Here is a 25,910-nt window from a genome sequence, read left to right as displayed (position 1 = left end):
GTCATTTCTGAACTTCTGTTACTGAAACCAGGTGGTTTTCTTGAGTAGTGGAACTAATGAACTTGATCACCTATGAACTTGCATTTCTGGTTGTAGGAGATCCAACTGAAGCTTTTTCCAGTGTTTGAGTGTTGACTGACAGAGAAGTCTTGTCTGACTCAGAATATTTTATCAGTGTTTTATCAGCAGATTCTGCTAAAACACTGTCTTGTACCAAAGCCTCAGGTTTTTCCTTCTAACCCTCCTTCTCCCAGTTATATAAACAGTCTGATTGAAAATATATCAATGCTGTTTTTGTCTCTCAGTTTACTTGATATCTGTTCTTCTATGCTCTGACATTGGTTATGTTTGTCGTCTGTGTCTAGCCATGCATTCAGGTTCAGTGTGTTCTCTGCTGTAAAGGAGAAAATACTTATATGTTACTATTCATCTAGTAAAGCAATAATTGCAACTACTTCTAGAACATCTTTATTTTTTTCTTAATTTGCTTTCTATTTTCACTCAGGTTTGTTTTTTTTCTGAGAAAATAAGGTGCTAGGAAATTGCTCCAGCGTTCTCTGTTCTCTTTATTGCCATAATAAGCTTGTAAGTTTTATCAAACATATAATCAGATATCAATGTATAACATATATCAACATATAATTAAGTTCCTACACTTTTTTTTTAATTGATGACCATATAGAGAAGATAGTATAACTGTATTAACTGAGTTAAACTTGAGTGTGAGTACATGTCTTATCAGATACCAATTAACAATGTCATGTCCTTAAGTCGTAGTCACAGAAAAAGTTTCAGCCACAGGCAGCAGCATCCTGTCACTAGTGCCACTGAAGGAGGAAACTATACTAAGTCATTCCTTGTGTGCAAGGCTCTGTTCCTTACCTTTTCTTATTAGTGTTCTACCCGGGCTAAACATCTCTTCCCTGCATAGCATCTCTCAGCAACTGTGACCAGTTTTCCTTCCTTGCCTTTCCCTTCTTCTACACTGTGTTTCTCAGTCAGCCTTAATTTTCTTTCACTCTTGAAGAGTTTCTCATACTCTTTCTGCCTCTGGATATTTGAAGTCCCTCTTTTTCTTCCAGCAATTAAAGAGTTTGGTTTCTCTGTCCCAAGACTTTTATCTTCTCACTCCTCCTTCTCTCCACTGCCTGCAGGCATTTTTCTGCCTTGAACTTTTCCCTCTTGAAGTGCTTTATTCTTAAGAGTGCTTTATCTCTTTTTACCCTCACCAGAATTTCCCGTTTTCACTAAGGATTTTTTCCTTTTTCCCTTTTGCCCTGCCCTTCCTTAGCTGATACCGGATAATCCTCCTTCCCAGTTCTGATAAACCTGAAAAAGTGTTCAAACCCACCACTAGCAAAGTGGAATCTTCTGCTTTCAGCATGGCAGCAAAAATTGAACAAGATTTCCTTCATCACTTTATTGGTCCATCCGGATTCGGAGAGGATTGATAAAGTAACAGAGTTTATGAAAGATGCCAACACCGTCTTCTCTGATGACCTCTGCAATCCTCTGGCATCCTAAAAAGGCAACATAATTTCATCTGCAGATGATGTGTATAATAAATCCCCAGCAACGTCTGTGCTGATGCCTGTAGGGCTGGCTCGGTGACTTCTGTGGGGAATTTGTAGCATCCAGCCTCTGGCATCTGCTCCTGGCAGAAGCTCAACCATTTGAAGAGAAGCTGAGGGGGAAAATAATCCCAATGAGGATGTTTGCACATGCTGTTCTCTACCTCCTCGCCTGGGTGTTTTGCTGAAGGACTGGGACATCTGCACAGAAGGGAGGACGGCAGCGGCTGGAGCTCGCCCTGTGTGAAGCTGAAGTTCCTCTAGCGCTGGTGGGGTTAGCAGCGCGCCGGGCCAGGCAGCAGGAGGAACTGGATCGCACCATCGGAGCGTACACGGACAGACTTGATTAAATTCAAGCCTGATGGCCTCTGGCATAAACAAGATTCATCAGCCCGGGACTTGCAGTGCGTCTAAAGCAGCTCGCAGCAGCTCGGCGGAGGAATGCAGTCAGGAAATGCACATGAAAATGTGCAAGAAGATCGCTCAGCTCACTAAGGTAAGCCTCGCTGTTGTAGCCTTCCCGGGTAGGTTAGGCTGCCCTGGCTGGGGACGCCAGAGCTGACTCGGAGCTGCCTTCTATGATGGCCCCCGTCTGAGAGAAGGGAAGAGAAACCTGTCCTTTCTTACTAGGCTGTTGCTGAAAACATCGGTGTACACAAACTTCCTTTCAAACACGCACCCCACCCCCCGCCGGTGCCACAGACTAGCCTCAGCGGGTTGCTTTTGTGGCTGACGATTGCAGAATCGCAGTCAAAACTGCTCTAATTCGCATGCAACGATAGCGAGAGGGGCTCGAGCTCTGAGAGGACATAGGATTTGTCTGTGTGATGCTTGGAGGGGTTGACGGTATCCGTTTTTTCCCCCCTGAATTATGAAGACACGGATTCATTTGAGTTTTATAGGTTCTCGAGTAATATTGTTGCAAAGCTGCAGTTGAACTGTGATACCACACAGTACAAGATAGTTGTTGTCTTACACCTAATTGTTCCTGATGGGCATAAGTACAGATACTTTACATGACATTCCTGAAAGACGAGTTGGAGAAGAGATAGGATTAATTACACAGTATATTGTACTTAATCTTTTAGTCAATACTGAGTTACACTGCTAAATGTTTAGAACATTTTCCACACCATGTTAAGAAGTAAGAGAAAATCTGTACGAGGTGGCAGTTACCTTTTCACCAACCTTTATGCTGTATCTTTGTTCAATGAGAAAAACCTATTTCCAATCCTTGTTCACTAATCCAGTTTTTACATATTTTGTAGTCTCATGTCAATTGGTAAAGACATTTTAGCAATGAAAACGCGCTGACAATAAAAAGAAACACTCACTAAAAATACATGTCAATAGGAAGTCATTAAGATGTTCAACTTAGACTGATTTACTAGTAAGTACTAGTACTAGAACTAGTTCCAGTGCCATTATTTTCATCTAATGACAGCTGTATGTGATAACATATATCAGTGTATGAATACATACACAAGTGCTACCTATATTTACACATATACTTGCTAGCAACCTGATTTAGTGGAAGATATCCTTGCCCATGGCAGGGGGGGGGGGGGGGGTTGGAACTAGATGATCTTTAAGGTCTTTTCCAATCTGGACCATTCTAGGATTCTGTATTATACTTACTGTACTATACCAATAATTTTAACCAGTGCTTTGATTGTATGTTTGTATAACGGCATTTGTACACAATCTGATGCTTGCTTTCTGTCCACAAGTACACAAATGACTCTTTACAGTGAGCTATCAGTCTGTAGTAATTGAAAGAAAACATCAAATTTTTAGTGATTTTGAACAAGGATATGTTTGAGCAATGAAGTCTGTAAAAATTCATCAAGAGAAGCACTTTCTATTTATTGATGACATTGCTAATTCCTCAGCCACAGTTAAAGGTACATGAAAGATGACTGTAAATTGGTTCAGATGTCCTGAGCTGTCCCCTTATTTTCTGTCTGATACTTGGTATGTTTGGTCAGTTTTGCACGCTAAGTAAAATTTGTCCATAAGTATCGCTCACATCACTGTATTACCTTTTCTAGTACAAAAGTAATAGTGGCGCTTTATTAATTGATACCTTATACTTCATAGTAAATAACAAGAATTGAGTTACCAGCTCCCTCTTTCTGGGTGATCCATTTCTCAACAGCAGACTTGGAGCACATTGATGAGATCTGAGCAAAGAAACACTTGTTCAAGATTTTCAGCTCTCAAACTAATGGTCTGTACAGACTTCTATGTCTTTCGCTATAAAGTGATTATTTTTAAAGTCTCTTTAATCTCAACTAAATTTTGAGGAAAATATATCTCACTCCTTTCTGAAAGTTCTATAAAGCTTGTCTTTGGTAAGGGAGGTAAGTTCTGCTATTTTAGCAGCAAAAGGGGGAGGGGAATCATGGCCAAATTATTGCAGTGGGTTTTTTTCAGATGCTTTTGCTAAATTTCTACTGTTAAAATGTGGGTGGGGTGATTACTTTTAATAGAATTTCCCCTCTGAATACTTTTCAGTCCTCTGAAATACAGATGATTTATACCTGAAGCTCAAAAAAGTGCTTCTGAAAAACGAATAATTTTATTTTGGCATGTGGCTTTTAAGAACCAATTTTCTCTGCAGTAACACTACACTTACAGAGAACTTATGGCAAAATTGGATTTTTAATCATACACTTTCCCTTCTGATTTCTGAGTGCTTACTAACAGCAAACATCTGAGAAGCAAAATCTGAGACCAGATTTGCTAAACATGGCATAAATTTGTTCTGATCATTTTTGGATTAGAAACTTTGAGATCTCCTATTCAAACCACAGTTTTCTTGGCTATGTTACAGTCAGGATAATTATAATAAAATCCCTCCTGACTTTAAATTGCCTGAAGTGCTTTCCTTTTCTGTTCCAGCATAGTATGCAGTATGCTGTCATTATACAGCTGCAACTTCCTGCCCAGTGATGTCAGAATTCATTGATGGGGTGATAATTCTCTAATTGCTCATCCACTCCACGTTGTACCCAGAGAAACAAATACATAATGTTTAAATAAGGTGTAGGATACAGAGCTTCACTTACATTCTGTTTCTTTAGTTAGTCACTAGTGGCCTCCTCTTACTCTCAAAAATGAAGGAGGAGTGTGCAAAAGGCATCAGCAGCAGAACCAAACTGGGTGAGGTGATGGAGTTTCCATCGTTGCATGAAATGTTGATTACATCGTAAGACAGGTTGGTACGGGAATCCTCATAGCTAATCAAGACACAGAAATACTGAAAACTGCTCCCATTCTACTGCCCCACTATTTTTGCTTTTGGAGAGGTAGAATATAGCAAGTTTTCATACATTTTTCTGTTCTGCACCCTTTTGGCTGTAGCAGCAAAACTACAAACCTTTAGAAATGTTTTGTTTGCTTTCGGCAGCAAACTGCTTTTTTTTGTAGGCAATTTATCAGTATTTTTAGATGTCTGGTTCTTCTCACAAAAATTGATTTTTCCCACTTTTGACATGTAGATAGAACATACATTGGTTTTCCCCATTAAGCTATCCCAGTGAGAAAAACCAACAAGCATATTTGTAAGCTCAGTCAGGCTCCCCAAAAGTAAGGTGGCCTTTGCATTTCAAGGCAGAAGTGGCCACAGATCCTTTTTTGCCATTAGGTATTTGTCTACCCACATTTGAAATCTGCTAATGAAAATATGGTAGGGTTTTATTATTACTTGTAAAGTTTTTGGTTTTGTAGAGTTTTTTTGTTTTTTTTTCTTTTGCTTTGAAAGCCACAACTTACAGTGCTAAATGAATATATGGGACAGTCAGGTTTTGTTTGAAATATATATATATATATATATTTAAAAAAGGTATACTAAAAAGTGCAAACTGATCTTTTTTTTTGTTCTCGTGGGGGCAGGTAAAAGCATTTAGAAGCCCTGGTGAGTTTGAATGAGAGCTGTCTAGGCCTTCTGAATTTTGACCTTAAAATCGGATAGCATTACAGCTGTTTCCAGATGAGCTATGGTTTGATTTATGAACTTACAAAAATTAAACCAGAAACATTCTGCTTGTGAATAGGAATGTCCATGTGTAGTTGTCACTCACACGTAAAATACAGTTAATATATAGGTACCTTGCTGCAACAGTAGTGCACTAATGCATTCAAATTCATAGAGGCTTAAAGTTAGTGTATTCCTACAATTGTAGTAGAATGCATGACTTTGTAACAGTAATTAAGTTTAGACTTCTCCATCAGACATGGGACCCTTGGCATGCTGTTTCATGCCTGCTAGTTCTGTGTATTTCTGATCTGTTTAGCAGTTAAATGCAGTTTAAAATGCATGGTGACTTTTTATAAGAAGTGTCATTCCCTGCTGCCTCAAGGTATGGATTTCTATTATCTGTTGCCTGTTGCAGGAATTCCATGTGCTTATGGATTCTCAGGACAGTCCTTTTTGTTTGAGATAGGATGAGAAATGCTAATGAACTCTTGAAGAAGAGTGTTGAGCAGAACAGATCAGCTTTCATTGAAAGGGCAGTTCAGGCAGGGCTGATAAGAACTAAGTATGCTGCAGATATTCATGCTATTCAGGTTTCTTTTCAAACCTCTGCCAGTGGGGCTCAAACCAAACCTAACATGAATAACTAGGATGGTGGCTTTGCTTGGGGATCAGAATGCTACCTCACCCACAAAACAGTTACGTTTCCTTCTTTGAGACAAATTCCTGGGTACCAATGGAGGGATATTTTTAACGAGAGTACAGAGCTACCCTCAAACTCATTTTCCTAGGGGTTCATCTGACTCTATATTGGGAATCTGGGAGCTTTGTTATAAGAAGCACATTTTAATTTGCAGTATTTCTGGTCAAGTAGATTGTTAAAAAGTCAAGCAGTCTGGCAAGAGTTTTGTGTATGTATGCTGGATACTGTGAGTCAGAGGAAAAGAGTGCTAATGTAAAAAAAAGTTAATTGCTGGTAAAACATAATTATGAACTTTTTGTTTCCTTCAGGGGAAAGAAATACTGAAGGAGAACAAGTTTGGGCAGATGTTTCTTAATGACTCTATGTGGAGCAGTTGAAAATATTACACACTCCAGCTGCTTATCACCACAGTCACCAGGAGGTTTATTGCCCCTCAGCTCAGTCAGCAGGGTAGCAAATGTGAAGCATTATTTAATAAGCTCCTGTGGAAAATCAGCCAGATAAGCAAACCCCACTGTCATTAGTTATTTAAGGAAGGATGTCAGACTTGTGAAGAAGTGTGTGCTCATATTTAGTTCTAATAGCTTCACTGTGCTGGTGGAAATTTATAGAAGAATCAGCAAACGGGGTGTTATGTGCATGTGGCTATAGGCTATTTACACCACTCCAGTGTCTTGTAGCATAGCTGTATATTAACTAGATCTGTTAACCTTTCCTGTTTTATTTGCCATTAAAAAAAAGGTGGCTGACAGGTTTAGGAATGAAATATGATCAAATACTAATGGCTTATTCTGGAAGTACCTAACAGCTGAGCACCTGTGACAGAGCACTCCTGTTTTCTACTCATGTTCCTAGTTGAAATATGTTGCCTTTTTCATGTAGCTTAAGCTAAGTTTATTGACCTTATTTTCTGTGATGTGTTAACAGTACTCAGTAACCAGTGCTTACAGTAGCTCAGCTGGTTTGCAGTTAGTTATTATGCTACCAGAGCTCTCCTGTGTGCTTGGGGCTCTTTGATCTCAATTCTCTGGAGAGTTATTCAATATCCTACAGAAATGAAGCAAAAATGGTACAGCATAAAAAACTAGGATCATGCTTTTGGAGCAGCAATACTTCTCCTTTGGCAAGAACTATAAAATCTGGTTTCCATGTAGGCAGAGAGAAGCTTTTTATAAAGCTGCTAAAATTATGTACTAACAAGGCCAACAAAGTCAGCTATCAATATCCCCATGTATTTTACTTTGTGATGTATTTGTTTTCATTATTTTTATGTACAATTTTCTATCAGGATTTAAGAGTTAGCATTAGTTTTGCCTACCAGCTGACAAAAATGCACAAACTGTGATTTCTGGAGTTGTCATCACTAGCTTTTCTTTACAGCATTAAAAGGGAACTCCTGGGTCCTAAAATAATGTGTAATCTCATATGTGTTGATCAGCTAGTCAAAAGCAGCATTAAAGACACTACTTCTATTAGGAAGGAACCTAAAATCTTGTTGTTTGGATAGCTAGAAATTGTCATTTAAATTAATTCAAGGTACAAGAATGACATCTATGCATTGGAATTACCTCTTACCATATAGATTTGTCACTGACTATACCAAGTTTGAAGAAAATCTGGCAGCCCTAGTAATGAACAACTCAAAGCTACTTTATAATGGAAACTGCATACTAAATTCATATCACTTCTTCAAGGAACTCTAGTTAATGTTTATATATAAAATGTTGTGCATTTTGTTAATATGCACATTCCAGGCAATAGGTAATAAAATATCCAGTGTTTCATTAATTGCACAAAAGTGCAAGGCTGTTTTTTTTTCATGCTCAGTCTTTTCTTCATGGGTGATGTGTTACTGTATTGTTATTATATCTTTAGTTCAATTATTAAGCTGTTCTTATCTCAACCCATGGGTTTTTACAAATTTTTTCTCTTTTTTATCCCACTGGGGAATGGTGTGGGGGGAGTGAGGAAGTGGCTGTATGATACTGACTTGCTGGCTGGGTTTAAACTGTGACATGTGTACAAGTACCCTTTTCAGTAACACTGTAACTGTACCTCTCTCCTAACATTTTCTTGAACTAGGAGGTAGATGCCAGTATTTTACAACTCAGAGAATTACACTGAAGTTAAAGGTCAGTGTCAACTCAGCTTAAGATAGTCTCAAATATACTAAAGCTGTGTATTTAGGCTTTTCAGCCCTTCAGCATTGTGTATGGTATATAAAATACTTCTTTCCATAAAGAATCATGTTTTTTCCCCAAAGTGAAGTCTTCATTAGGTTTACAAAACCAGCTGTTACAGTGAGGTAGAACTACCTCTGTTGCCACCTCTGCAGTCAGATCTTAAGCACATCAACTGCAACAGTTCATCTGTTTCTCCTGCCCGTACACAGCTGCCTGCCTCTGTGGAGCTGAAGACCACTTGTGACTTTCATAGGAACAGATAGGCATGTGAGTTTTGTTGCCTGAGCTTACAGCCATCAGGAAGAGTGTGAATGTAGTTAGTCCAGTACCAAGGCTGGGTTAATTTATCCTACCTCCCAGTAGGACACAGGAGCTCAGGCTCCACAGTGCTGGTTTAAACTTGGCATTTTATTTCATGTATATTAATTTGTCTTCCAAAGGGCTCAGGGACAGCAGTACACACATAACCCTATTGCTGAGGAAAAACTGCCTTTATTTCAGAAACAAACTACAAACTGACTGTTTCCAAATAGGGATTTTTTTTTCTGAAATTAAGAACCTCAATAAAATTTATCCGAAATAAGATTGTACCTTTCTTATGTAGTTGTTATTCAGAACTTTGACTTAGCCTTTAGGCACTTAAATAGAGTTTTAACTTAAAACAGGTCATTACCAGAGAAGTCTTATGTTTTAACTGTCTTTGGAAGCTACAGCATTTGGTTGTGACTCTGCACTGACATTTAGCCAGTTATATGAGAGCTTACCTTTAGATGTAAACATGAGATTACAGTTGAGTATTTTGCTTTTTACATTCAAGAGGAGAGAACTGCAAGAATTTGGTAACAGGGCTGTTAAGAACTATAGGTGGCACTTTTAAATGTTTTTACAACATTTGCTGAGGTGAGTAGCTCGAGAGAGGACGCCTTCAACACCGGAGCGGGGGGGACCTCAGCATCCAGGAGCCTCAACTCAGAGCGACGAGAGCCACCGAGGGAGCCTCCAGTCCTCGACAGGACCTGCCCAGGAGCCGGCAGCTCAGCTGACGAGAGCGAGCAGCTGACTCACAGGGGGCGGAGCCAGGAGCAGCGGCACCAGCGCTGATTGGTTAAAAACCTGCCCCAGGGAGCGCACGCGACCAGGAATGGGCAAACAGAGGCAGAGTGGGTTGAGGCAGTTTGCGCAATAATTCGCGTGGGCTGGCGAGCGGGATGGTGAGCACCCGTCGTCGTATGACTGGGGCCCTTTCTGGGAGCTCTGCTCTGGCTGCCCCGGCGGTGGCCGCGTAGGCACCCAGACAGAGCCGATGAGAAGGGAGGCTGCAGTGCAGAGCTCGGGGTGTAGAGAGTGCCTGCACTGGTCTGGTGAGGGGAGGGTGCACAATGGGCAGGGGGCTGCGCTCGGTGCTCCCTGGTGGAGGTCCTCTTGCAGCAGGGGCTGAGCTGTGGGATGCTGTTAATAGACTGCGAGATGTGAGGGAAGCTGAGAGGAAGCAGGAATGCTTGCTCCTGGCCCAAACTGTGCAGGGGCCTCGAGCTTCCCCTCTAGCTCATGGAGGAAAGGAGGCCGTTAACCCGGGAAGCTGGGAATTAGTGGCAAATAAAACCAACAAAAAAAGGAGGAAAAGGACAATTAAAAGCAAGGGGCTTCCCCCTAAATCTGTTGTCCCCACGCAGAACCACTTTGCTGTCCTGCAGGGGGCTAATGAGGAAACGCACTTGAGCCAGAAACAGCCGGCTGATGCCCTGGTAAAGATCTCTACTGGTGCTGCTAGGAAAAAGCAGTGGGTCATAATAGTAGGGGACTCTGACAGCGACAAAAGCACTCATCTGTCGGCCTGACCTGGTCTCAAGGGAGGTGTGTTGCCTACCGGGGGCACGGATCAGGGATGTGGCAGAGAGGCTGCCTGCTCTAGTAAGTCCCATGGACTATTACCCACTTCTAGTGATATATGTGGGTGCTAGGGATATAGATAGGAGTAGCCTGGGGAACATAAAGAAAGACTACAGAGCCCTGGGAGAGATGGTTAGGGGCTCTGGAGCTCAGATTGTCTTTTCATCAGTACTCCAGGATACAGGGGAGGACCTGAAAAAAGCTAGGAGGATTAGCCAGGTTAATAAATGGTTAAAAGGGTGGTGTCATAGTCAGGGGTTTGGGTGTCTTGAACACGGGACCCAAGCTTGTAGGCCGGGGCTGGTGGAGATGGTCTGGTAAGAGCAGTTTTGGTAGGAGGCTTGCAAGACTGGTCAAGGAGGCTTTAAACTAGATGTGTTGGGGGAGGGGGGCATCATTCCATCCCAACACACCCAGTCAGTTGCCAGCACTTATAATAAATGCTTGGAGCAATGTAGATATATTCCAGCCACTCCAGCCAATGAGCCGGCTTCATTTGGAGCTCGGCTCAGATGCCTCCATACAAAAGCCTGTAGCATGGGGAACAAACAAGAGGAATTAGAGATGTGTACACGTCCATGGGGGTATGATATAATAGGCATCACAGAAACATGGTGGGATGGTTCCTATGACTGGAGTGTTGGAATGGAAGGTTACAGGCTCTTTAGAAAAGACAATACTGCCAAGTCATTGTTTCAGAAAGTAGCTTCTAGAGTACCAAGAAAAATGCAAAATTTCTCTTCAGAGGAGGCATTTCGTCCTTTTGGGGAACAGTTAGACATTAAGATACACCAAAACATTTCTTAGTATATCTGTTCATACTTACTATACTGTTGTGAACATAACATGGCATAATATATACTTTATATATTATTTATTTGTGTTTATAGGGACAGTAATTTCCCACCACTCCTTGCATTTTCCATGATTATGTGAGAGGACTAGGAGTTAGGAAACACAGGTTTCTTTCCTATTTTTCCATCCTGAATGTGTGATTTCAAGAAAAATAACGGGATGACTCACTCCTTACTTTTTCCATCCGCAAAATGTGAAGAATAATTGCTTTATGTCATCAGTGTTTTGATTTCTTTGATACCTTTGATTGGAATACACCACCTGCACGCATAGGAATTATCCTGTACACAACGTTTTAAAGCAGACAGCATTTGCCAAAAAGAACTGAACAACACAGAAGGCAAACACCTGAGAGGGATAAAATATGTATTCCCAGTTGGCAAAAAGTTTAAAGGTGCACAGTTTACCTGAGGAAATTACTGCCTTGTAGAGGGTCTGCTTTTATTTTGGCAGAATATTATTTATTCAGCCTGTTACGGCTTTTCAAATGATGACACTTTCTGGTACAAATATTTTGGTAGATGTCCTATCTGGAAAATTTGCACCACTTGGCCTGCAAGTGACTATATATTATGGCTGTAGCAGGTGGATAATCTAATACTAACACATCTCAGGTATTTATTTCCAGATTAATCCATGTCCGCAGATTTGCATTATGACTGAAGGTGTAATCAGAGTCAGGAACACCACATAAGATATGACATTCTCAGAGCTACTTGGGAGTCACAGTGTTTTTTCCGTTTCATTCTTGATCTTGAGAACACAGAGAGAGGCATACCTAACTACTAATATATGATATATAATATATATTATATACCATATATAATATAAAATATGCTTACTTCACATTCCAGTCTGCTTTAGTTACCATCCTTACCATCAAGCAGGCAGAACAGAAACAATGATCTATTCAACCCTGTTTCCATTCAATTCTCTTGCTCGAGGGAGCAAGCAAGCAGGCCCTTTTACATACCTACCCACACAACCCCCCCCAAACCGAGAAGTTACAGGCTTTTTAGAAAAGACAGGCCCGGCAGGCGGGGAGGGGGAGTCGCCCTTTATGTTAGGGAAAGGCTGGAGAGTATGGAACACTGTCTGGGGACAGGTGATCAGTTAACAGAGAGTTTGTGGGTCAGGGTTAAAGGGAATATAGCTATGGGAGACATTACTGTGGGGATCTGTTACAGACCGCCTGATCAAGGAGAACCTGCGGTTGAAGCACTCCATAGACAGATAGGAAAAGCCTCACGCTCACAGGCCCTTGTTCTCATGGGGGATTTCAACCACCCTGACATCTGTTGGAAGGACGGTACAGCCCGGCACAAGCAATCCAGGAGGTTCCTCGATTGTGTGGAAGACAACTTCCTTCTGCAAGTAACAGAGGAGCCGATAAGGAGAGGTGCCGTGCTTGACCTCGTGCTCACCAACAGGGAAGGGCTCGTTGGGAATTACAGACCCGTCAGTCTCACCTCTGTGCCTGGCAAAATCTTGGAGCAGATTCTCCTGGAAGGCATGCTAAGGCACATGAAAAACAACAAGGTGCTTGGTGACAGCCAGCATGGCTTCACTAAGGGGAAATCCTGCCTTCTATGATGGGGCTACAGAACTGATGGACGGGGTAGAGCAGCTGATGTCATCTACCTGGACTTGTGTAAGGTGTTCAACACTGTCCCACATGACATCCTTGTCTCTAAGTTGGAGAGACATCAATTTGATGGATGGACCACTCTGTGGATAAAGAACTGGCTGGATGGCCGCACACAAAGAGTTACGGTCCATGGCTCAATGTCCAGCTGGAGACCAATAGCGAGTGGCGTCCCTCAGAGATCGGTGTTGGGACTGGGCTTGTTTAACATCTTTGTCACTGACACGGACAGTGGGATTGAGTGCGCCCTCAGCAAGTTTGCCGATGACACCAAGCTGTGTGGTTCTGTTGATATGCTGGAGGGAAGGAATGCCATCCAGAGGGACCTTGACACGCTTGTGAGGTGGGCTGATGCCAACCTCATGAAGTTTAACCATGAGAAGTGCACGGTCCTACACCTGGGTAGGAGCAATTCCAGGCACAGCTACAGGGTGGGCAGAGAAGAGATTCAGAGCAGCCCTGCAGAGAAAGACTTGGGGGTGTTGGTCTATGAGAAAATGAACATGAGCCGGCTTCAGTGTGGGCTCGCAGCCCAGGAGGCCAACCATATCCTGGGCTGCATCAAAAGGAGCGTGACCAGCAGGTCGAAGGAGGTGATCCTGCCCCTCTACTCTGCTCTCATGAGACCTCACCTGGAGTATTGTGTGCAGTTCTGGTGTCCTCAACATAAAAAGGACATGGAACTGTTGGAACAAGTCCAGAGGAGGGCCACGAGGATGATCAGGGGAGTGGAGCACCTCCCGTATGAAGATAGGCTGAGAAAGTTGGGGCTGTTCAGCCTGGAGAAGAGAAGGCTGCGTGGAGACCTCATAGCAGCCTTCCAGTATCTGAAGGAAGCCTATAGGGATGCTAGGGAGGGACTCTTCATTAGGGACTGTAGTGATAGCACAAGGGCTAACGGGTTAAAACTTAAACAGGGGAAGTTTAGATTGGATAAAAGGAGGAAATTCTTTCCTGTTAGTGTGGTGAGGCACTGGAATAGGTTGCCCAGGGAGGTTGTGAATTCTCCATCCCTAGCAGTGTTCAAGACCAGGCTGGACGAATCCTTGGGTGGTATGGTTTAGTGTGAGTTGTCCCTGCCCATGTCAGGGGGGTTGGAACTTGATGATCTAAAGGTCCTTTCCAAACCTAACCATTCTATGATTCTATACAATGTTTAAATGATTTTACTAAGATGCTATATGCCTTAGTATTTCATAAACATAATAAATTGTCTTCAAAACTACAGGGCATTGCAATGCAATTACAGTGCGTCACCACTTCACTCTGGGTGCAGTGGGTACAGTCCTTGTCCCCTGATTTTCAAGGTGAGGAATGCAAACTGGAGAACAGAACAGCTTCCTGCTGGCTTGTGCCCCCAGAGCAACGAATACAGGCAGGTTGTGGTGAGGCAGTATAGTCAAGTTGGAATAGTGACATGTGCCTCTTTGTCATCCAGAGCAGTCATTGTTCGTTATATAAACATCATCAGTGCCATCAGAGACTTGTGGGGCTTAAAGCTTTACATTTGAATGCTTAAAATTTTAAAATCGAAGCATAATTAAAAATTATCTTAAGCATTAATAGCTGGACTAGGCTCTCATCATAGAATCATGAAATTGTTTGGGCTGGAGGGACCTTTAAGTCATCCAGCCCAACCCCACGGCAATGGGCAGGGACATCTGCAACTAGATCAGGTTGCTCAGAGACATTCTCCAAGATTTTTTCTGAGCAATTTCAGACTCAGTGTGTATGGAAGATTTAATTTTCTCCTTTAAAGTACATTATATTACATTTATCTAGACTGAACTTTATATGTCTTTTTACCACTGTTTGTGAAGCTCTTCTGCAACTCCTGTAGTCAACTATCACTTTTGATACTTTATTTTTCAAAATTGTAATAGCTATATGAAGTAGGATAGCTGCTGGTACAGTGCTCTAGAGGCTTCATCATGATCTCTGTTCTGAAAACTGACTCTCTGAGTAGAGAATATCTTTAGTCATAACAAAATAAGAGTATGAACTGCATCTTATTAGGATGAGAAAACTTCAAGGCAGCTGAAATCTCCACAGCCCCTAGAATACTGTGCTTTTCTTTTCTCAAAGTATACACATAATAAACTGGGAATTAAAAAGCAACAGCTCTTTTCTTAACACAGTAGCAGCAAAGGCTCTGAGAAAGTTTTGCATGTATTCCCACTGTTGAATTTGCTTACAGCAGCAAAGAACTTAAATCTTGGTGCCTGCAGTAGAAGAAACTGGTATTATTAATTCATGGATGCCTGAGGGTTCTGAAGGCTTTTTAATTAGCAAAGTATGTAGAACATGTGAAGAAATATTTTTACATTTTAAAAATTCCTCTATGTGAATCTCACCTGTGAGCTACAGGACAGCAAAATTTGATCCAGTCTCTATAATGCTTTAATCTGGATTAGGAAGAAACAGCATTTATTTTATCTGTGTTTATCACAGATCTGCATCAGTGGCGCAACCTGCAACAAACACTGTGTTTTTAAAGAAGTTATAATATATGTGTCCAAGAAAGGATATATTTGATTGGAAAAATGTGCTTCACTGTCCTGGGTTCAGCAGTAGCAGTCATTTTTCTCCTTCTTGGTAGCTGGTGCAGTGCAGTGTTTTGACTTTCAGCTCAGAAACAGAGCTGATAACAAGGATGTTTTGGTTTGGCCAAGGACTTTGTGAGCCTCATGCTCTGCCAGGGAGGAGGGAAAGCCAGGAGGAAGCAGAGACAGGACACCTGACCCAAACTGACCAAAGAGGTATTCCATACCACAGCACGTCATGCCCAGGATGTAACTGGGAGTTAGCCGGAAGGGCTGGGAGACTGCAGGGTTGGAGGAGGTATGGGTCGGTGCTTGGTCAGGCTTGGGGGGCGAGTTATCAGTCGGCTGGTGGTGAGGTGTTTTATTCTCTTCCCTTGTTATTTCCTTCATCATTATTATCACTGGTGGTAGCAGTAGTGATTTGTGTTATACCTTAGTTACTAAACTGTTCTTATCTCAACCCGTGGGAGTTGCATTCTTTTCGATTCTCCTCTCCGTCCCTCCGAGAGCAGGGGGAGGGCAAGAAAGGGGGGGAAGTGAGCGAACGAGTTACCTGACTGGGTTTAAACCACGACAGTTCTTTTGGCGCCCAACGTGGGGCACGAAGGGTTGAGATAACGACAGATCTGACCAGATTAATAGTCATTCGTCACAATGCTGATTTATTGGGTATCAGAGTTGTTTCTCTTGATCTCACAGCTTCAGAATGTTGTAACTTACGTAGAGCCGGTATTTGCTGTGATAGTGTTTATCAAGTGTGGGGCCTGGGCTAAGGTTCTTGTCTCACTGTGCTTTATGGCAATGGCTTGTAATACGGGCGGGCTCCAGCAGCAGGGCGGGACGGACGTGGCCGTGGACTTGTACCTGGCCGTCCGGCTGCTCTTCACCGTCCTGGCCCTCACCCTACTCTCCATCTTCGTGAGGCTGCGGGGAGCCGAGGGGGAGCGGCCCCGGGAGCCGGCGGCAGCCGAACCGGCCCGGGAGAGCGGCCCCGGGCACCAAGCGGCGGCGGGAGCGGGGCCGGAGGCCGCGAGGGGGACGGCTGCCGGTGGAGGAGGTCGGGGAGGTCGAGGAGCAGAAGGAGGCGGCTGCCGAGCAGCGGGAGAAGGCGGCGGAGGAGCCGAGCCCCGCGGAGGAGCCGAGCCCCGCGGCCGAGCAGAGCCCCGCGACGGCCGAGAGCATTTCCCGGAAGCCGCCCGCCGAGCCCCAGGAGGATGCAGGAGACCACGCAGCATTTCCCAGCAAGGCAGAGGAGGAAGAGCTGGACTCAGAGAAGCTGGTGGTGGGAGAGCCGGCAAGCACAGCAGCTACACCAGCCCCAGTGACAAGTACAGCAGCATCGTTTGAGAGTTCTGAAGGTTTTGAATGGCCTTTGGGTATCCTTGGGACCTGCCTGCTGATTGTGATGGGGATCAGCATGTTGGCACACACACAGGCTGTGTTCTACCCACAACCATTTTGTCTGATCTCAAAAGTTAAGCAGAGTCAGGTTTGGGTCTTGCCTGGGGTTAGACAACAATATAGGGGGACCAAGAGGTTTTCCCCAAGGCTGAACAGTCATGAGTGGCAGGGCGTGTGGGACAGTATGGGCAAGTATCTAATCCACTGGGCCCCTCCAGTGCTTTGGAAGCATTGGAGATGGAAGGCAGCTATGTGGAGTCCCCAACAACAAGCTGCAGAAACTGTTTAAGGGGACAGTGAATTATTTTAAGCCTGGTGGGCCCATGGCACTTCAGGCCATCAGAGCAGAGATGCAACATAGAGATGGACTCATGATCGAGGGGTGGACTTAGCAATGGACACTATTGCCCAGGTTATTCACGAGTGTGAACACTGCACACAGTCTCTCCTGCTCTGACTGTTACAAGAGATGAAGCCTGACATCATGGACCAGATGGACGCAGCAGCTTTATAGGGACTGGTCCATGCACTAAGATAAGAGTGATGGTATATTGAAAATGTGGGAACTGAGCATGACGTGAATGGTATGGAATAAGGGGTGGATAATGTCCTGGGTTCAGCAGTAGCAGTCATTTTTCTCCTTCTTGGTAGCTGGTGCAGTGCAGTGTTTTGACTTTCAGCTCAGAAACAGAGCTGATAACAAGGATGTTTTGGTTTGGCCAAGGACTTTGTGAGCCTCATGCTCTGCCAGGGAGGAGGGAAAGCCAGGAGGAAGCAGAGACAGGACACCTGACCCAAACTGACCAAAGAGGTATTCCATACCACAGCACGTCATGCCCAGGATGTAACTGGGAGTTAGCCAGAAGGGCTGGGAGACTGCAGGGTTGGAGGAGGTATCGGTCGGAGCTTGGTCGGGCTTGGGGGGCGAGTTATCGGTCGGCTGGTGGTGAGGTGTTGTATTCTCTTCCCTTGTTATTTCCTTTATCATTATTATCACTGGTGGTAGCAGTAGTGATTTGTGTTATACCTTAGTTACTAAACTGTTCTTATCTCAACCCGTGGGAGTTGCATTCTTTTCGATTCTCCTCTCCGTCCCTCCGAGAGCAGGGGGAGGGCAAGAAAGGGGGGGAAGTGAGCGAATGAGTTACCTGACTGGGTTTAAACCACATGTGCTTCACTGAGGGCTGTAATTAAATCAACAGTTCAGTATTGGAGAGGTTTCCAAATTCTACTGTATTTAAAGTAAGGAAATACTTCGAAAAACCAGGAATTAAGTAAAAACTTCCTTGATGTATTTTTTTGTTTACTTCATTTATTGTACAATTGGACAATGTCAGTTTATCATAATCTGTAACAAGATTTTAAAACATATTTTGGAAGGGGAGAACTTCAGATTGATATCTAGAATCATAAAAAAAAAACAACCCACAAACAAAAAAACCCCAAACAAAGACAAAACCAAAACAAACCAAAACACAAAAAAAAGCCCCAACAAAACCTAACCCGTTGAAAGCACTGAACATGTCTGCAATTTTAGACTCCTTAAAGATCTTCCTTTAAAAATCTGGGTAATGAAACATTTTCACAAAATTGAATCATTGAGTCGTTAAACCTCATAGCAGCCTTCCAATATCTGAAGGGGTCCTATAAGGATTCTGGGATGGGACTCTTCATTAGGGACTGTAGTGATAGGACAAGGGGTAGCGGGTTAAAACTTAAACAGGGGAAGTTCAGACTGGATATAAGGAAGAAGTTCTTTACTGTAAGGGTGGTGAGGCACTGGAATGAGTTGCCCAAGGAAGTTGTGAATGCTCCATTACTGGTGGTGTTCAAGGCCAGGTTGGACAGAACCTTGGGTGGTATGGTTTAGTGTGAGGTGTCCCTGCCCATGGCAGGGGGGTTGGAACTTGATGGTCTTAATGTCCTTTCCAACCCTAACTATTCTGTGATTCTATGATTTTTAACTATTTTTCCTTTGAAACAGAAATAGTTGCAACATACTGAGCAGATTTCTTCTCCCCACTAATATAATTCTATGAACCCTACTTAACTATTTGGGGGACAGACATAAAAACTACAAGAAGATTAACTTTGCCCACAGATTTAAAATGACCAATAATTAGTGTGGGCAACTCTTCAATGAATTAGGTCAGATGCTGATGATCACATTTCTGTGTTTCATTCTACCAGCAAAACAGAGATGAATTTCCGCCCCTTGTGACTCAAACTTCCACTCTTGATTATGAATTTATCTAGTAAATCAGCACTGCCTATCTCATGTTGTGTTCAGGCTGATGGTGGCATTTGGATACCTCTGAAGTCTGACTTCATCATAGAGATTTCCCAAATTCCACTAAGCATTAGACCATTACCAACAGCTTCAGTGAATTATCTAAAACAGTGGAAGAAACTGGTCTCCCTGCTCTATTATTCCTACAGTTCCGTTCAATAGTGGCTAGTACCACAACAAAGAGTTTTGATTTGAAAATGCATGCTTTTAAATTTAATCTTCAAGCTTGAGTGCTGAAACTAATTCTTCAGTATCTTAGCCTTTTTAAGCGATTTAGTTTTTAGAGGGCTGCTGCTCTGTACTTTACGAAATTTAAGCCCCTCACACATGCTTTTCACTCCCTACCAAATATAGCTACTCTATTCTTATTCCAGATATGTCATTTAAGAGACTAGAATTATGTGAGATGAACCTGGGACTGAAAGGAAAAATACTGGAAAATTATTTCAGTATCTGTACCTTGTGAGTGTAAACACTGCTGGTCAATGTTGTGTAAAGCTCTTAACAGTTGTGTTGATAAAACAGTTTATAAAAAGCAGCTCTAAAATTGATCAGTTTGGCAACACAGAATTGCTTTCAAATAAAAAGAGCACTACATTACTCTGTATTACTATCATAACACCTATGGCTACCACAGAACTAGATATAAACACTTTAAAATATTGTGCTTATTCATAGATGAATCACTGTAAATAAACAAACACATGTATGTAGATAATCAGAAAGGCCAAATTGTTTGATATCGGAGTCCTTTCTGTTCACCTTTTGCAGTGCCTGTCTTGGTGAAATTCTTGTATAACTCCTTAAATCTCAGGCTTTTACAGTCTTGGATGAATTCAACTCCATCTTGTGAAGCTGTTTCAGATAGATAGCATGCAGGAAATAGAAGATTTGTATCTATGCCCTCTGTCCATTTTTAGGTCACTGTAGTCCAGATGAATTTTTAGTACAGAAGCGAAGTCAACAGTGTCAATAGAAGGAATAAAAAGGCCTTATTTACATTTAATTCACTACTAATTTAGCTGTCTGGTTTTTGTTACATAACTAAAACATATAGAAGAACTTGATAGATTTATATCCCAGAAGTTTGATCTGTATTATGCTACAAAAATATGAACTAATGCATCTCATTAGCCTAAATAGTCTAATTACAGTGGGGATAGAATTCATTTGCCAAACTAACATTCATAGAATTGGGCTGATGCCAACCTCATGAAGTTTAACCATGAGAAGTGCAAGGTCCTACACCTGGCTTGGAGCAATCCCAGGCACAGCTACAGGCTGGGCAGAGGAGAGATTCAGAGCAGCCCTGCGGAGAAGGACTTGGGGGTGTTGGTTGATGCGAAAATGAACATGAGCCGGCTTCAGTGTGTGCTCGCAGCCCAGAAAGCCAACCGTATCCTGGGCTGCATCAAAAGGAGCGTGACCAGCAGGTCGAAGGAGGTGATCCTGCCCCTCTACTCTGCTCTCATGAGACCTCACCTGGAGTATTGTGTGCAGTTCTGGTGTCCTCAACATAAAAAGGACATGGAACTGTTGGAACAAGTCCAGAGGAGGACCACGAGGATGATCAGGGGACTGGAGCACCTCCCGTATGAAGATAGGCTGAGAAAGTTGGAGCTGTTCAGGCTGGAGAAGAGAAGGCTGCGTGGAGACCTCATAGCAGCCTTCCAGTATCTGAAGGAAGCCTATAGGGATGCTGGGGAGGGACTCTTCATTAGGGACTGTAGTGAATAGGACAAGGAGTAAAGGGTTAAAACTTAAACAGGGGAAGTTTAGATAGAATATAAGGAAGAAGTTCTTTCCTGTTAGAGTGGTGAGGCACTGGAATGGGTTGCCCAAGGAAGTTGTGAATGCTCCATCCCTGGCAGTGTTCAAGACCAGGTTGGACGAATCCTTGGGTGGTACGGTTTAGTGTGAGGTGTCCCTGCCCATGTCAGGGGGGTTGGAACTTGATGATCTAAAGGTCCTTTCCAACCCTAACTATTCTGTGAGTATATGAATCTAACTATGTTCAGTAGTAACTGGATCAGCTCCTGTGCAGTAATGGGGCCTGTAAAAACAAGCTGTGTTATTTTCAGAGCAGTTACTATGTTTTGCAGTTATATGAAACTGTTTTAAGCTTAACATGCACATTTACCAGGTTTAACTCTGAACTCTTTGGGCTTCTAATAGCTTTTTCTTTCCAAAGCAATAGCATGTTTGTGCAACATCTTCTGTGAGGAGACTTTGGTAATAGATGAAGCATGCTTGGGCTAATAATTTGTATTATAGTAATGAGAATTATTTTGCATTTTCAAGAATAATAGTAAGCATCAAAGGGTTTAAATCAATTGTTTGAAACAATGCTTATTGTCATCAGAGGCTCACTCAAGTCCTTTAAAACTTGATTTCTGAGATTTATGGCTATTACTGAAAGTGAGAGGAAAATACCCCAACACATTGTCTGAACACTTCTTAGAAGATTTTGCAGTTTATAATTGTCCAGTCTGTCTCTAGTGAAAAGAAACAAGCAACACAAAGAAACAACAGCAAAACACTAAACTGGAGCAGTTTAACAACTTGGAATTTAACAACTTGATACATACAGTAACAGAATTAATGGCTTCCATTTACCAGATACTTTAATTTCCTATTATTTTTCTCACTCTCAATAGGTGATATATGCCCTGAACACTAAGAATGATGAACATGAAGCTAGTATACAGGCTCTGAGAGAGGCTCATGAAGAAGAAATTCAGCACATTCTTGCTGAGACAAGGGAAACAATTCTCCAGTGTAAAAGCAAAGTTGAAGAAGAGCAGTTGCTAAGAAAGCATATTCAGGCCCTTGAAATTGCAGTAGAACAGCACAAGAGACTAAAGGAAGAAGCCTTGGCAGAGTTAATGTTGTGCAAGAAGCAGGTGGAAGAGAGGGAGCCAAGAACGCAAATTAAACAAGTGCAAACAGTCCTTTCTGTGGACACAGACTTTGAAAACAAGCTTCTACATTTAAGTCAGGAATTTGATGGGCTGGTAAATGAATGCAAAGCATCCAGAAGACAAAATATAGATGAAAAAGTGATTTTAGATGAGAAATACAGTGTGGAAGGACAACCTTTAATAAATGAGATGAAAAACCTGAAGAGTGAAAACCAGAGAGCAAGTGAAGAATATACTCAGAAAACAAGCAAACTGCAAGCCTCTTGTGAGAAAGAAAAAGAGACTTTGAAAAAGGCTACTCAACAATCTATGATAGAAACAAACAATTGCCAACAAAGAGAAATGGAGCAAAGGAAGAGCTCAGAGGCTGAGAAAGGTTTTTTGCTGCAGCAGGTAAAGAAGCTGGAGGCAGACCTGGAGGAGAAAAACCAGAAGATAAATGAGATGAAGAAGCATTCCCAGAAGCTGAAGGAGAGAATACAGGTAGGGTATAAGACTATGGTCTTTATCTCTTTCTATAAAAGTGCAAATTATCAGTTTTTAAAAATTTGACAGAGGAGGAGGTCTTTTAAATATATTGAATCAAATGCATTGTAAGCACTAAAGCAATTTTAGAGGCTTAGGAGGAAGATAGTGCTGAGAGTTTTAAAAAAAGAGTTGGGATTATTAGTAACTCATAAGAACTCTTTGAACACTAGACTTTGTGTTCCTTGAGAGAGGAGTAAGTTAAAATACAAATTCATGTGTTGACTGAACAGAGCTTTACCTTTCCTGCCCAGAAATGTGAAGAGAGCACCAGGCAGGCACTCATGCTAGCAATGGGTATTTACAGAGTACATTCTTCTTTTCCCTTGTGGCTGCCAGCAGCTTAGTACGTGGACATGAACAAGTTTGGGTAAGAAACCTGAGCTGACAGGTTAGGAATCAAGTGTGTTGTATTTTATGACTCTTGCAATAGTGGCTTGTTCCAGGTGATGTTTAATGAAGTGTCCTTTAAACCTGTGGAGTTCTATGCACAGAGCCATGAGACTTTCACCATTAGTTCTAATCTTGCACTTGCCTGTCTACTCTCACTGATGTATACCTCAGACATTTGCAGCACAGCTCTGCAGCCCCTTTCTGCTTAATTGCATTGATGACACATCATGGGCAGTCTGCCAACCAGCTGGATTTGGTACATAAGGTCAGGATGTGGGAGAGACACTGATGAACTGCACTGAAGCTGAAGCACCCAGCCATGCTCTGTGCTCAACAGTTCCACTTCCTTCTCATACTATTGGTCCTCCCCATCACATAAACTCACCTAGCAGACCCATCCCCAGCCCTATGACAGCAATCATGCATATTAGATAAGAAAACACCTTGAAGGTCTAGACTTGGAGTATTTCAGAATAACTGTTTCTTGATGGGAAAGATTTATTTCCTTTAGAGACAGATAACCCCAGAACCTTGTATGAAGTGTGGTCACCCCAGTCAGCTGTGTTCTTCCAAGACAACTCTGATTCTTTTCACTATCTGCCTTCACATCTTGACTGTCGGTATCATTTTGCTGATGGTGCAGAGTTTTGTGCCATCTTTGAGGATGTTCTTTGAGGAAGTTCAGCCTTCAGTTCAGTCACTGCCCTTTTATTTCACAAGATCAGAGGGTGAATTGAATACACCTTCCTCAATATTATTTAGACTATTCTCTTAATGTGTAGTTCTGCAGCAGAACAACCTCTAACTTCTGCAGGAAAGTGCAGAGGTTATAATGAATGGCAGAGATGCAGTTTGTTCTAAATTGAGTCAGGGAAATTATATCTGTTTCAACACGGAAAAGTGTCTGGGCTCTGTAGAAGTTAGAAGTGACAGATGGAAAGAGGGAAAGTAAAATCCTCATTTCTTGGGGGTACTTGAAGTAACATTCAGCAGAAATGGAGACATGAAAAATTATGCACATGATTTATTCTTCCTATTTACCATGTAAGAAATGCAGTCTTTTAGGAATACATTACGTAAAACATAGTGTTGTGGTTTAAAACCAGCCAGGCAGCTCATTCACTCACTCCCCCCCCTTCTTTCCCTCCCCCTACTCCAGGAGGGATGGAGAGGAGAACTGAAAATAATGCAACTCCCACAGGCTGAGATAAGAACAGTTTCGTAACTAAGGTATAACACAAATCACTACTGCTACCACCAATAATAATGATGATGAAGGAAATAACAAGGGAAGAGAATACAACACCTCACCACCCACTGACCGAGCAAGCACCAAGCACTGACCTTGTCCAACCCTGCAGTCCTAGCCCTTCCGGGTAACTCTCAGTTACATCCTGGGCATGACGTGCTGTGGTATGGAATGCCTCTTTGGTCAGTTTGGGTCAGGTGTCCTGTCTCTGCTTCCTCCTGGCTTCCCCTCCTCCCCGGCAGGGCATGAGGCTCAGAAAGTCCTTGGTCAGACTAAAACATCAGAGTTATCAGCTCTGTTCCCAGGCCGAAAGTCAAAACACAGCGCTGCACCAGCTACTAAGAAGGAGAAAAATGACTGCTACTTCTAAACCCAGGACACATAGGAACTGAAAATAAGAAGGTGGTGTCATTAGCAATTTAATTTCTAACTTCAGTATCATCTGAATAAAACTGAAATACTTTCTGAGGGACATGCTCACCTTGCACATTTCAGATCCCCTAAGTCTTTGGAATGAGTCTGATTTACATACTACCAGACCATATTGCCTTGAATGTATAAAGAAAAGTTTCTCCTTTCTGAATTGACTGTTTCTGATGCCACCATTAAACAGATTAATAGATTTTTCACACTCCTGTGAACAAGGGGCAGACTGGCAAACAGAAACATTTCTTTGATCACTAGTACATCTGATCATTAGTAAAGACTAGCAAGAAAAGCTATTATAAGGCTTAAAAGACAAAAGGACTCATGTTTAAGCAAGGTGAATTTTCTGTTTTCTTCTCAGTGTATGCCAAGAGATTTGAGGCCTTTAGATGAAAGGCATCACATTCGTGCATTTTGTTATTATTATTACTGTGGAAGAGCGAATACAAAGGATAAAAAGTCATTAAGTCTGATCTGTCTAGTTTTGGAATTTTGGCATATGCTGGAGGTACAAGAAACGAGTTTCAGTTTTCAACTATAAAGAGTGCTAAACACAAGTTTGTTTTAATACATAAGGTTTTACTCAATGTTCATACAGGAACAAATGGCAATTTTGTCTGAGTGGATATTGCATTATTATATTGGGCATGTAGAAACTGGGACTAGAACATGCAGAAATAAAACATTAAATATGGTTCAATTTTTTGGCTTTATTTATGGACAGATAATTCCCAGCCAAGTCTGTAGGATCTGATATTCCTGGTTTTAGGCACCTGCATTATGTTACAAACTATTGTACTTCGGCAACTGGAAAAGAAGCTTACCAACTAATATTCATTAACTTTTGGCATGAGTTGTCATGAAATTAATGGAAGTATATCCCGTTCCAAGTTTAGGCTAATCACTTGAAAGATGTCTGACGTAATTCTTGATGAGTGTTCACTTTACAATGATGCCTACTACATCTGAGGGAATGGCTTCACATTACAAACATTCTGGCAGCAGAGACAGCTTAAGGGTATGGAAGACAAAAAATGCATTTGAACCAGCTCTGTAGGTGAAAAATTTATATTGTGGAACTACACTGAGAGAGAAAATGACCATTTAGTTCAGAGGACAAAAAAAAGAAACATATTTAATAAAAATAGAAGTAATGTCATGGATATTTTAGGATTTGGAAGTGTAGCTTAAGTGAACACAACAAGAAATTCTGGAATCAGAAGGCAGAGTGGAACAACTGCAGGAAGATCTAAGTGTAGTCAAAGAAAGAGATCTACTTCAAGAGAAGGAAATCCTGCAAAAAGCAGGTAAGATTGTTGTCAATGTCATACTGAAG

At 42.1% G+C, this 25,910-nt stretch overlaps 1 protein-coding gene across 6 annotated transcripts in view; it reads left to right on the top strand.

Annotated features, from left to right (window-relative positions):
* Nucleotides 1-1,375: 1,375 nt before the first annotated feature.
* FAM184B (family with sequence similarity 184 member B) overlaps nt 1,376-25,910 on the top strand; it is a 55,361-nt gene continuing 30,826 nt past the window's right edge. For all 6 annotated transcript variants that reach the window (XR_008974580.1, XR_008974579.1, XM_057426632.1 and 3 more), the window contains exons 1-2: nt 1,376-2,067; nt 21,718-22,464. Coding sequence is in view for 4 of the 6 variants with exons in the window: in XM_057426632.1 (XP_057282615.1) it covers nt 1,933-2,067; nt 21,718-22,464 (882 nt within the window). In the remaining 2 variants the exon portion in view is untranslated. The remainder of the gene's footprint in view (nt 2,068-21,717; nt 22,465-25,910) is intronic.

This window comes from Pezoporus wallicus, unplaced genomic scaffold (genome assembly GCF_028554395.1).
Source record: "Pezoporus wallicus isolate ANWC-B61680 ecotype Strahan unplaced genomic scaffold, APGP_CSIRO_Pwel_v1 scaffold_13239, whole genome shotgun sequence".
Classification (NCBI taxonomy): domain Eukaryota; kingdom Metazoa; phylum Chordata; class Aves; order Psittaciformes; family Psittacidae; genus Pezoporus; species Pezoporus wallicus.
The sequence above is the reverse complement of the archived record's forward strand: the minus strand, read 5'-3'. Positions and strand labels throughout refer to the sequence as shown.